This window comes from Pteropus medius, unplaced genomic scaffold (genome assembly GCF_902729225.1).
Source record: "Pteropus medius unplaced genomic scaffold, Ma_sr-lr_union100, whole genome shotgun sequence".
NCBI classification, from domain to species: Eukaryota; Metazoa; Chordata; class Mammalia; order Chiroptera; family Pteropodidae; genus Pteropus; species Pteropus medius.
The window spans coordinates 3,848,504-3,862,267 of NW_024356249.1; the positions used below are offsets into that span (position 1 = coordinate 3,848,504).

The 13,764-nt window shown below is 42.7% G+C and overlaps 1 protein-coding gene and 1 pseudogene across 1 annotated transcript in view; both read left to right on the forward strand.

The window, feature by feature from the left end:
• The window catches only part of DGKI (diacylglycerol kinase iota), a 375,451-nt gene that overhangs the window by 130,296 nt on the left and 231,391 nt on the right, over positions 1-13,764 (forward strand). The window contains exon 3 of the mRNA XM_039860746.1: positions 3,882-3,977. Within this exon, the coding sequence (XP_039716680.1) occupies positions 3,882-3,977 (96 nt within the window). The remainder of the gene's footprint in view (positions 1-3,881; positions 3,978-13,764) is intronic.
• Positions 2,742-2,860, forward strand: LOC120601430 (uncharacterized; annotated as a pseudogene).

Below are 13,764 nucleotides of genomic sequence, written 5' to 3' on the forward strand. Positions count from 1 at the left end.
AGCTAACTGAACACTGTCCAACAGAAATAGATATCAGCCTAAAAACTAAATTTGCCAGTAGTCACATTGAAAAAGATGAAAAGAAATAGGTAAAATGAATTTTAGCATCATATTTTGTTTAACCAAATACATCAAAAATATTGTTTCAACATGTAATAAATATAAAAATGATCAACGAGATGGTTTGCATCCTTTTTTCACACTAAGTCTTTAAAATCTGCTGTGAATGTTAATTTGACAGCACATCTCAGTGCTAACCATACTTTCTAGTGCTCAATAGAATAACCATATGCTTTTTGGACAGCACAGATCTAAATCGTCCAAGACTGAGTTTACCTACTACTATCTTAAAAATTTCCAGGGGGAGATAGTCCATATATATATATTTTTTCCTTCTGAATTTGTAAAGACATTTACATAGGATACATATTTATAATTTTCTTACTGTTTTAAAACATTTTTTATAAGCAAATGTCTTATAGAGGTAAATTATTTGCTCTTGGTGTCAGTGTAATCAAAAGTTATTAAGTCTATAACCCTACCCCCATACGACTTTTATCTTTTTACCTGTAACTCTTATTAGAATTTTAGTAGGAATTGAAAGCAGGGAATCATACCTATATATCTATATCTAGAAATCTAGACATCTAGATATCCAGATACATCTACCTATGTGGATCTCTACTTGTAGGTGGATGGATTTATATATAGACATTGATCTACATAAATATATCTATATGTATATCTATAGGGACTTGTCTCAGCACTCACAGATACAGAAGAAATGTTGTCTTCATTTAGAAATGGAAGAGCTATTTTTTTTTGGTCTGGCACAGATGGATAGTCTGAGTTGTATACTATTTGAGGGGGCATTTCAAGATGGATGTGTGGAGAAGAGAGAAAGAGGTTCCTGGATGGGAAGAATGGAATACACACACACAAAATCGCACACAAAAAGGAGAGTATGTCTATATTTAGAGAAGAGTGACAAGAGAGTTAAATGTATGACAGTGAATAAGAAAGGTCAAGGAGAGATAGATGGGTGCCATTAATGGAGGGTCTAGTATGTGTGGTTACATTCGGATTTTATTTTATAAAAAAATTAGGATATCATTTAAGCATCCTGAGCAAGGAAGAAGCATAACCATAGCTATGTTTTAAAGGAATTAATTTTACAGCAGTGTGAGATATCAGAGAGAATGTCAGAATTAGAGTTCAGAGCACAAGAAATGAGGATTTAGACATTAGACATGCTGTTCAGTGCGTGGTGAGTAACTGGGGGGTTGATGTAGATAATGAAAGAAAAGAGCAAAGAGAAGTCTGTATCAGTTGGGGTAGACTAAGCTGCAATAAAGAACATACCACAACATGTAATAGCTAAATACAATTTATTTTTCATTCCTGTAACAGACCAGGATTGCGCCAGGCAGGTTGGGTAGAGTATCGGCCCTGTTCCCTCATTACTCAGTGACCCAGGCAGACAGTCGCTCTTACATCTTCATCAGAAGGCTTCTCAAATCATCTCAGAAGTTGACTTTCCAGGTACCCGTACGGGAAAAGAGCACGTAGGAACATGTGTGGGAGGTTTTAATGGGCCACGTCTGAAAACAGCACACGCCACTCCTGCTCATGTTCCGAAGTTCCGTTGGCTAGAACTTGGTCACAGGGCAAAGGAGGCTGGGTAATAATAAGGCCTAGCTGTGTGTTCAGAAAGAAAAATAAATGGTTTCGGTGAAAGGCTAGCCGTCTCGGCTACAAAGACCTAGGAGAGAAAAGAAACTTCTGAGTGTACATAGATTTTTCTTCCATTAGGACTATTTCCTTAGGGCATCCCCAAAAGTGAGATTACTAGGTAAATATATGACTATTTTAATTTATTTTATCACTTCTTTAAAGGCTCGTGTGAGTTTGTTTCCTTTTCCCTATCCTCAGGATCTATCTTGTTAACTTTGAACTTTCTCACTATGTGTCTATGGTTTCATGTCTCTTTCCTTTTGATCCTTCTGGGCAATCAATCTTATGCCACATCTCTCTTCCTCTCTCACCTTCTCTGGTGGCTGTACAAGGGTATCCAGTCTAATAGATCAGTCATGGACAAGTTCTAGAATCTATTTTCTAATAAGCTTGAAGAGGTAGGGTAGGGTCTACTGGATTATTGGGTCTCAGACTGCTGCACACTATAGCCACCTCCAGAACTTTTAAAACTCCTGATGTCAGATTAGTTAAAATAGTCTCTCTGGGGAGGGTGCCCTAAAAACTCACAAGATCATTTTAACGAGCCATCACATTTGAGGACCAGGATGTCAGATCCACTGTGGCAGGAAGCCTCCATCATTTTCTTTCTCTCTTCCTTTACAAAGATTAGTCTTTCTAATCAGATCCCCAACTCAAGAGTGAGTTAAGTTAATCTTTCCTGTTGTGCCTATATCAGAAGCAAGGTTTATCGGCAGTCAGTATGCAGTATACAGCGGGCAGACAACCCCTGGCCGGGGATGAATCCTCTTAGTTCACTGAGTGAGCAATATGCCGGAAGGCCTGGCTCCCAGGCTTGCCCACACCTGCCTCCCTTACTTGATCTCCAGGACTTCATTTCTGGCCTAGACTGGTATTTCCCTTTTTGACCATTTCCCCACTGCAGCATCTTATACTCCACTTTCTAAGAGAGTCGGCAGGAGTTTTTGCTGTGTTTAGGTTTCCTTAGTATTCGCTGCTATAGTTATGTGTTTAATTTCCATGTTCTAGTCTATGGCCATGCCACCCTGAACGTGCTCGATCTCGCTTGATCTCGGAAGCTAAGCAGGGTCGGGCCTGGTTAGTACTTGGATGGGAGACCACCTTGGAAGACCAGGCTCTGTAGGCGTTTAAAAAAACCGTTTCATACCGGATAATTTTCCATGTTCTCTGGTAGAGTTTATTTCCTGGATGACCACACTAACCCAGCACCTGGAGCCAGTGATGCGGAATACATGTTTACTGACGGAATTGAAAGAAAAAAAGGATGAAAAGAGATTTTCTTCTATAAATGGTTATATGTTAAAGTTGGATGATAAATTGGATGATAAATCTAAAGTAAAGTACTTTAGATTGTGGAGAGCAATTTCTTTGGGATACATAGCAAAAAAAAAAGTACCTATTAATTTAATTAATTAATAAGAATATTGTCCTTATCTATCATTATTTGGAAACTTTTAGGGTCCAAACCTACAACTATTCTGTTTGCCACAAGAAGTATTTGAATATTTTTAAAAGCAAAAAAATCCTTCCGTTTGAATTAACTGGACAAAGGCCCTACAGAATTGGTAAAATGTTTGAATTTTTAGTAGAAATTTATTAGGATTTGAGTACATGAAGACATAAGACTGAGTTTCAAGAAACCTCTGGCTTAGAAGTATAATTTACCCACTATTGGTATAAATGTGTTTTCTGACAGTCTTTACTTAAAGTACTTTAATGTAGCTATATCCTCCTTCATAGCTAATTTGCTCAGTAAAGGCATCTTTGACTATAACTTTGGTTTCCATTGTCATGAAATCTGCAGTGTTGGGCCTGGATAAATAAACCCTTCATTGAACAATTTGAGGGGTTCTCTTTCCCTCATTTGTTTAATATGTGTTTCAGGGATGACCGCATCCATGGATAAAGCATCGATAGATCTAATGTCTATTTTAGTTTTTGGCTCAAAGCATTTCCAAATACCTTTCTCCATTTCTAGAATTTCAGTAGGACCAACACCAGTGGTATTTTCAGGGGTGAGGTGAAATGAGACGTGTTTAAACTCCATGGGTTCCCTAACTCTCTTGCCTCCAAAAAGTAAATTCGAGAGCTTCTTCCGTTGATGCCTGAGAAAGCAAACTGAAGTCAGGTGGGTCTTTTCCTTCCAGGAGAACGCCGTGAATGGAGAGCACCTGTGGATGGAGACCAACGTCTCAGGAGACCTGTGCTACCTGGGCGAGGAGAACTGCCAAGTCAGATTTGCAGTGAGTGTGCTCCTCACGTCACACCTCGGGGCTCTGAGCGATGGGGGCGCAGATCTCCCAGCCAGAAGAGTCTGAAGGCAGCGGGGGTCACCATGGCTGAATGTCCAAGGAGAGGTTTGGAAGAGCTTGTGCCTCGTGAGACAGTTGATAGAAAGAGTATATCAAGTTAACATGGCTTTCGCAGGATCAGTTTGAATAGGTTTGGGGCCTGACTGTTCAGGCCAAACCTAGGTTTAGTGTGTGACTTTATGATGATAATCGAGGTTGGTTTTGTTTGTAGGGTGGGAGGAGGGAGAGTGTATATGAGGGAATGTCCCCTTATGGCGGGGGTGTCTGTGTAGGGAGAGGTCTCGGGGAGGGGGGGTACCTCCTTTGTAGGGAGCGTGTGTGGTGGAGGGCATTACTGGAGGTGAAGGTGGGGGATGGGTGGAAACACCTGTCTGGTAGTGAGTGCAGGCTGGCAAATAATTCAGACCAAGTTCTGGAGGATAACATTTTAGAAACCATATAAACAATCAACAGTCAACCAGATCGGAATGAATATCCTTTGCTTTTTAAAACTTACTTTGTGTCTCTATCAGAACAATCTGTTTAAAGGTTAAATTCTCTTTTTGTTCTGTGAAGAGAGCATGGTTGCCAGGCAGTAGGTTGTAAGGAACTAAAATTTTCCTGTTGAGAAAGTGAACTTAAAGATTTTGTGTAGTTTAAAATTATGAGTCCATAAAGAGAGCAATCAGAAATCAGAATAGTAGAGAAAGAAGAGATATTCCTTCTTATTTGGGGAAATGGGCACCATTATCGACATAATAAAAAAAGTTTTTTTTTCCTTTTTATGTTTGTTTATTATGTGAAAGAAAGATTTGGGGCAAAATCTAGGATCTTGGAATTACAAGTGAATATGCTTCTGTTAATAACTAATAAGGAAAATATTGAGTTTCAGTCAAAGCTCACAGAAGAATATAGCCCCCAAGGACTTTTATCAGGCTGCCTGGAATCACAAAGCTAGGGAGCCAAGACCTTTAAAATTACGTTAGCTGTTTGGATGCCTGGTTTATAGGTTTTGTTTGGAAAACTTTATGAGAATTTTGGAGGACCGGGGTTCATTTGAGGGAAGTTGGGAACTGTAAAGTGTCAGTGAAAGGCCCAGACTGAATTGTTGCACAGACTCTCAATTTAAATCGGATCTCGATGTTACTGATCACTGTGTGACATGGAGGACTCTTGACCTTGGGGCCTTAGCTACCTTCTTGGTAGAAAAATGGAGTAGGACTAAATTATTTTTAGTTTTGTTTCCAACTCAGATTTGTACTTAATTGTCTGCATTTCTTTTAATCTGGTTGTAAATTCAATTGATTCAAATACTTATGCATATGTATTTTTAATGGAAATGTAATTGCATGGAGTTAGATTAAATTAACCATAACTAAAAGAAGCTCAGCTATTTGGACTAAAATTCAATAAATAATTATCATTGGGATCTTAGTTAATTGCATAAACACTGCTCTTGATCATCAGCAATGGAAGAAATGAAACACAATCTTACTTGCATATATACTTTTGAACTCTTCAAAATTTGTATCAGTAAATAGCATTGCTATCCACTGATATAGTTTAGTCACTATTCCCTCTAGGCTAGGAAAAGCAAGGAGAATAAAGAGAATTTTAGGTCAATGTAATGAGGTAATAGAGTTGTGAAAATTCCCAGCGTTCTTTTGAACCCTCCTCAAAATTTCATTCCAAACACTTGGCTCTATTAACTTACTTTATAAAGTTTCTGGAAGATGAAGAGCTTTCTTCCAAAAAATGTTCATTAAATGAAAGAATAAATCAGTGAGGACCTGAGGACCTCGCTCTGTTTCCTCTTTATAAATTCCTGAAGGCTCAGTTTCTTCACCCATAAAGTGAAGGAAATGTTTGGAGGATTAAACGAGCTAATGCATTGAAAGGACTTACTTGCCATGGCGACGGACATAATGAATTAACAGAAAACAAACAAACAAACCGGAAAGGACAGGAGCAGGCAATTCACAGAAGAACCATCAAAGACCAATATAGATGTGAAAACTCTAAACAAAGGCACCTAAATTAAAACAACAGCGAGGAGTCAACATCATGTGCCTATTCAATTAGTGGAGATCTACAAGACGCTAATGCTTACTAATGGTTAGTTTAGGACAGTATGGCTGCTCTCACTGTCAGCTGGCGCGAGTGTAAATTGATATACTTCCCCAAATTGGTAGTATGAAGTGAAAGCATTAAAAATCTAGCTCTTTCCACCTCATCCGGGCATCACATTTTGAGAGGATATTGATACGCAGGAAAAAAGGCCCAGAGAGATGTACTCAAGTTGGTCTGGGGTAGGTACTTTTGTAGTAAGTAACCTAGGTTGCAACAGAGTGTTATAGGGCAAAGGGAGAGAGAATGGACGGCTTCCAGTGTTTGAAGTGTCCTGCTCTTTGTGGTTAGGATGGTGGAAGCAAGTTCTTGATATGATGGAATCCACTGACTAACAGCAGCTCTTACAGTATGGGGTTATAAACATCCTCTGGAAAATCTGTTAATGATGTAGGCTATTCTTTCTCTCTTCACTCCAAATGCCGACTCGGTAGGACTGGAGTTGGACTTGGGAATCTGATTTTAGCAAGCACCTCAAATAATTACAGTAGAGATGGTCCACAAACTTAACTTTGAGAAAATACTATATTATAAGGAAGAATTTTAACAACCAGATCTGCCCAGCAAGGAAGCGAGGTGCCTGGAGAGGTGGGCTCAAACGGCGTGTCTACAAATCAGTTGGCTGGCCATCTTGATGCTGTGGGTGGGGTGCACGTCTTGCTTGGCTAAGAGGTGGGGTGAGATCGCCAAGAGAGCCTCCAGTTAAAACGTTCTATCTGCAGCTTCCTCAGGATTGGAACAACAGTTTTGTAAGAAAAATGCACTCGTAAGTAGATTATTATATTCTCGTTTTCTTTAATGAGCCACCTTTGAAGAAAGCTGACCTTCCGAACAAAGTGCAGGCAGAACGCTTGGAGGAGGAGGGGATCCATCATTTAAGATGTGCCTTTCACTCATGACCCTGTTTTAGCAAAGCAAATGTCACAGGCAGAAGTTAGGAGAAGGGAGAAGTCAGTGTGGGTTGAGCAGACAGAGGCGGCTCCATGGAAATGGGGCTTGAGCACAGTTTTGAAAGACGGGTGCAATTTACATACGTGGAATTGAGGAAGGAGGACAGTTCAGGCTGGGAGATGAAGACAGGCAAACTCAGGGGAGGAGGGACAAGCTTTGTACGAGGGAGGAGGTAATTGTGAGACATGCACGAGCATCCCAAAGGGCATGTGTTAGGAAGCATTGGAAATGAGGACGGATGGAGGTGTACGCGGGTCCACATTTTCTGAACCTAAACTTGCATGTTACAAAGGTCTGTGTGCTCATGAAGCATGGCTGTATGATACTTTGTCTAACTCAAGGCATCGGGGAAACTGTCACTCTAACTTATGGGGACATTGCAATGGTCTATTTAAAACCAAAACTGTCCTGCAAATCCACGGCCTCCTGCTGTCACATGGGTTGATATTTGGGGGCTGATACTGGAGGGCCTTGAAAGCAAGGCGGTGACATCACAGGTCACGAAGAGTGTTGCAGGAGAGTTTGCTCCAAAGCCTTGGGGCTGAACCAGGTAACTCTTAAAATACCTTCCTCTTCTAACGTTTCTCTAGTGGCAACATTTAATACAGTAGAATGTCTGCCAGCAGATATTTAATGAGATTAAAGTTATTTCCAAATCAGTGACAGTGCTCAAATTAGCAACTGTTTCTTTTTCTGGCCTAGAGGGGAGAAAGGGGAATAGAGATAATGAAATTGAAGCAGAAAGATCGCTGTTTCCCAGCATGATTATGGGGGGAAAATTCAATAAAAGTCCAACTAGGGCCGCTCTTGTCTGGTGCTATTTATTCGGATGGACATTTCTTCATTCACTTACTCTGTGTTTATGGGCTGAGTCCCCAGTCCCAGAAACTTCAGACGGTGTTGAGAGTGACGCTGAATTATAAGTGACAGCCTCACAGGTTAGCGGGTAGCATCTGTAGAAACCGTCCTCGTGCTTTGTTAAAAGATATCCAAAGATGTTCCGCTAAACATTGGTTCCCGAAGAAACTCGTGCCTCCACTAATAATCCAAAGAGCACACACCGGTGCACATGTATTGTGACACTTAAAAGACACTTACCTACATCATATGTGGATGTACGCAACAGTAGTCACACCTGCCTACACGCGTGAGGACACGGAGGTCGTAGGAAGGAAGTGGACTTCGTGCGAGATGAACCTTGGTTGAAAACCTGCTGTTTTATCTATTTACTTAGTGAACTTTAGACGTATCATCTCACCTCTTTCCGCCTCCATTTTCTAACTTAAAGTATTGTCGTTCAGATCCACCTCAGTGAGACTTATTTCTGGATGAGCAATGCAGGCACTTATGAAACTTTACTTTTTAATTTTATTGTTGAAAATGGTTGCTTCCCAGCCTGGATCTGTCACATCAGAAGCTCTGGTGAGTGGCGTCGGGCACGGATATATTAAAAGAAACCAACTGTGCAGATGATTCTAGGCGCTGTCACACGTAGTGGATAGAGGGCCACCGAACTACTTCATAAAGAGAGTGTCAGGATTCAACAAAGTGGCCTGGTCCTCGCACCTGGCATATCGTAGCTCTTGTAGGTTGAATTGTGTGGCCCCAAAAGATATGCCAAAGTCCCAAGCCCGAGGATCTCGGAATGTGACCTCGTCTGGAAATAGGGTTGTTAGAGATGTAATTAGTTCAGATGAGGTCATCCTGGAGCAGGGTGGGCCCTTGATCTAATATGACACGTGTCCTTCTAAGAGGTGGAGAGGACGCATGGAGATTCACACAGGGAAGAAGGCTGTGTGATGACAGGCGGGGGTTGGAGCGATGCTATTGGGAGCCAGAGAAGGCCAGGACTGGAGGCTGTCATCCGAAGCCAGGAAAGAGGCACATTCTCCCTCGGGTCCCTCAGAAGGGTGCCGGCCCGTTGACGCCTTGCTTTCAAACTCGAAGCTTCCAGACTGCGAGAGAACACGTTTCTGTTGTTTTAAGCCGCCCTGTTTGTGGCATTTTGCTAGGGCAGCTCTAGGAAACAAACAAACACAGTGGCCATTCTGCAGGGTGAGTCACCTTTTCCAGGTGTACAGATACTGCATGAGGCTCACGGATGTGCGCGCGCGCACGCACGCACACACACACACACACACACACACACGTACACTTCAATCAGCCTTGACTGAGGGTTTTGGCTGAGAGGCATGTGGCTTTTGGGGTAAGTGAGCAGACAGGCAGGTAAGCGCCAGGAGCTGAGCGCTGCGGGGAGAGTAGGTAGACAGCTAGGTGAGAGAGAGTGTGTGGGTTGAGTAGGAGCAAAAAGGAACTGTCAGACTTCAAAATGCTCTTACCGGATATATGTTCTCTATTTTTAAATGTGCTTATGTCACCTGTTGTGTGTGTGTGTGGGGGGCGGTAGGCTAATGGGTACTGTTTTACTTTTTTTAATGTTTTGTTCATGTAGTTTGCTTTCATCTTTTTTTTGGTGGGTAATGTTTGTCAAAAGTGGCTGATCCCACCTGCAAAGCCTGACCCTGATTCTACGGTGTCTTCCGATATTGTGTAAATGAATGACTTGCTCTAGGGAGGCCCTGTGTGATGTGGGGCTGAGGGGGAGTGGAGAGTGAGGATCTGGACACAGACGGACCTAGATGCAAACCCTGGCTCCGCCCTGCTTCTCTGAGGCGCGGGCTCCTCCGTAAAACAGTCATGATTACGTCTGCCTCTCAGAATTGGTAGAAGGATCAAATTAATTGACAGATGTTCATATCCTTTCTTTCTCTCTACTGTCCTTGCTTATATTTTAATGTCATTAAGTTGAATGAGTTAATCAGTAGTTTGGGTGGACTGGTTTCAACCATACCTTATGTTTGGGATCGTTCTGTCTGAGGCTTCTCGAGATTCACCTGTTATTTTGCCACTGTGTGTCATATATGTAGTCTCACTAAGTCATGGGTGGAACCAATTGAGTGTGACAAATAAAAGTGACTCGTTCTGGAAAACATCTCACAGGCCCTGTTTCCTTACTGGTGAATCAGAAGTCGCATCGTTGTGATCGGGTATCCCGGCATCTGCCCACAAGGATGCTGGCCACACCCCTGGGTCCCTGGAAGAAACTTGTAAGAAGAGGACAAGGACACTATAGCTCCTTGTCCTAATTAAAAGAAACTTTCAGCTTTTTGTTGTTACAAAAAAAAAAATCTCGAACCTGGTCCACCCTGTCTATTTCATCTCTGGAACGTGGGCAGGTGCTGGCTCAGGTGCATCCGTGCGCTGTGGGCAAGCAGGTGAATCAGTGCCCAGCGCGCACTGCTGGGCCTTCTGCCTGTTTGCGTATCATGTCTGGCAGGTGTGCACCGCAGAGCTGGACTCGAGCCGCACAGTCGCCGAGCCCGCCTGCTCGCTGACCCCTCACATGCCAGTTGTCCAGCCCAGAGGACTGGTGATCCGCACACCCAGATGGTGGCTTGGCCGAGTGCGGTGCAGGCTGTCGGTATTGCAGCGGTAAAGCCCAGGCTGCTTGGCCGGCTTTCTGAGCTGTTCGGGCGCCAGCCTTGAGGACGCTGTCTCCAGGAGCTGCCAGGGTCGCTGTCTGCCAGCGGCCTCTCCTGCCATTAGGATACGCAGGTGCTCAGTGGCTCAGGGAGAGCATAGCAACCAACAGAAGTAGTTTTGAAACAGCACTTGCACAGACAGACTCTGCTCCTAGGCAGTGGCTGTGAGTGGAGGGCGTGGAGTGTTCCTGTGGGCGTAGGTGGTATTGCTCGTCTATGTCTGGCTGGTGGTGGTGCCTGTCTGTGTCTGGCCACACAGTCACACATTCCCATGGGTTCATTCAAGTGCACACTTAGAACTGTGTCTAGCACATGGCAAACCCTCAGTAGATGCCAGCCATTGTTACTATTACAATTGTCATCGCCGTTGTTATAACGAATCATTTGGCATAGACTGCTGTCTGTGTAGTTGAGGCAAATATCATACTGATCGTGTTCACTTCATGCAGTAGAGATGGTGACAGGATATGGAGCTCAGAGGGCTTTAGGGTTTTGTCACTTCCTCCTAAGTGACCCTGGATCAACACAGCACCCTTGTCTATTTGCACGATCCACTTAAAAAAAGAAATTCTGTTCTGGAGAGCACTGAACTCATAGAAACAATATGGGGTATTGTTCATTAAAGGAGGCTTGTGACCAAATAAATTTAGAAAACACTGAACACCTTTAATATACTCTAAGAAGGGCATAAGATATGCAGAGTTTCCTACTTTGTTTTAGGGGTGAGGGAAGGATTGTTGAATCCATTATTTCTCCCACAGAATGTCCATCGATATCTCGTGGGATCTCAGTATTCAGTGGAAAACTATTTGAGAACTGCTCACACAGTGCAGTTTTCCTAGGACTTACCAATGTTGATCAATAACGACAACCTTTTGGGGTGGTTTATTGGAAGCACTTACTTCTACTTGAAGGTAAAGGGAAAAAAAAAGGCAAAGACAGTCAGCATCTAGCCTCCTAACTTTTCTGTATCTGTGTACAATTCTTTTGCCTTTGTTCTAAACTTTCATTAAGCCAAGTGTGTGTTTATATGTGTTTGATTTTATTCTTGGAGAATAATTGTCATCCCTTCTGCAAGGATCGTTTTAGATTGAGGCTGCATTTACGTGTTCGTACACGAGTTTGTGTTTGTGCAGTCCTTTTTAATATTGGTACAGTCTTGTTACTTAATCAAAATGATTTGCATCTGATTCAGCATCGAGTTTACATATCCCCAGGTGTGTAGAGATGCTTGCCCTTCTTCCAATGTTCCTCAGTGCCCGGGACCCAGAACAACAGATTTTCCCATATTCTTGTTGCTCAGAGGCCACAATCTTGGCTGAAGCCTTATTCACACTAGCAGGTACCCAGAACTACTACTGGTTGACATTGCCTCTGTTTTTTAGGAGCTTGTCCTTATCAGTACCCTACCTCACACACCAGGCAGATGCAGATTTCAGAAGGTAGTTCCTTAAAAATGTAAGGAAACAGAGAAGGCTGCTTTGATGTCTTCAGCCCAGGAGGTGGCTGTGGAATAGAACGATCTGGCTTTGAATCCAGGCTGTGAGACTTTCTATTTAAATGAAAGTCTCAGTTTGACATCTATAAAATGTGGATAAAACCTGCTTCTTTTGGTCGTTGTGAAACTTAAGTGAGATCATGCATATGTAACAATTAACAGTGTGACAAGTCACAAACACTCAATAATAATTAGTTATTATAGTCATTCCTTCTTGAGTGAAAGCGGTTCCAGTGGATTGTCAGAAACTGAAACCCAACGGCTCAGCCCAGGCACTAACTTTGGAGGGCCTCGTAATAATCGTCACCTCTGTCATGAATCAAAGAGAAGGCAGGTCTCATGGGGCATAACAACTGGCCCAGCTGAACGGCGGTCCTTGACTCTGTGCCCCTTCTCCATTCTCTTGATATTTTATAGCACATGGCATTTTCTGTCATTAAAAAAAATGTCACTCACTCATCCGTCTGTTTCTACCACCAGAACATAAGCTCCATTTAGCTTAGGGACTTTGCCTGTCTTGTGCTCTGCTGAGTCCTCAGCACTGAGGACAGTGACTGCACTAAGTAGTTATCCTGTCAGTTTTCATGGAATAAATGAATGAATGAGAGTGGTATGTTTGTCGAGAGAGAGGACCCGTACACACACAGATAGACCTGCCACCAAATCAACCCAATCTTTTAAATGTCATTGTACTTAGAATCCAGGTTGTTTAACTTCCTGCCTTATTTTTAAGGCTCTTCACAGGGAGATTCGATGCTCACTACTGGAAGGCTGGTCTGGGGTTTTAAGCCCCTTTTAGCCAGCGTCATGCCTACTGCAGCTCATTTATCTGATTCTCACGGAGAGTAGAGACAGCTAGCCGTTTACCACTCGGCACAGGCGGTTGTGCACCGGTTGCCATTATTATCCATCCCCGTGGGATTCTCATGAGAATAGATTTTCTAAAGCAATCATATTAAATATCATGTTTATCTGTCTTCATTGGTCTTTTCCCCCTACTCTATCACTAGTAAAGAAAATAAGAGAGAAGTCGTAAATCGTAACAGAAAGAGATGGCTTTGAGTCAGAAAGATCAAGTTCCACTCCTAGCTCATCCACCTTGGGCAAGTTGCTCAGTCTCACAGGGTCTCAGCTCCTTAGCTGTAAAGTTGGGGAATGGTCCCCACCTCGCGTGGTGGAAGCGAGCTGTGTTTATAGTGCACACAGCGTCCTCCTGGTAGATACTTTGTGTGTGGTAACGATGTCCTCATTGAAAACGGTGTGGATGGGTGTGTGTATGTGAGTGAAAACCACATTGCCCATTGGAGATACAGCGTTGGTGAACCGTGGCTGAAATGGCCGTCTTCCTGGGCTAGATTGGTTGGAAGACTTTGTCTCAATTATGTCACCAATAGCTTGGGAGGTAGGAAACGGCAATGAAGGGTAGCTAATTTACCACGACCCGATGTGGCTTCTTACGTACATACGATCTTCTAGGTTAAAACAAATGTCTCTAAATTATTGTTTAGAAACCCTAAGCCGTGCCTTTAAAAAACATTTTCATCTATTTCTGGAAAATAAACTGATGATGAGAACATGTTAGGATTTGTACTGCAAGTAAGATGGCGTATCTGTTGCTATT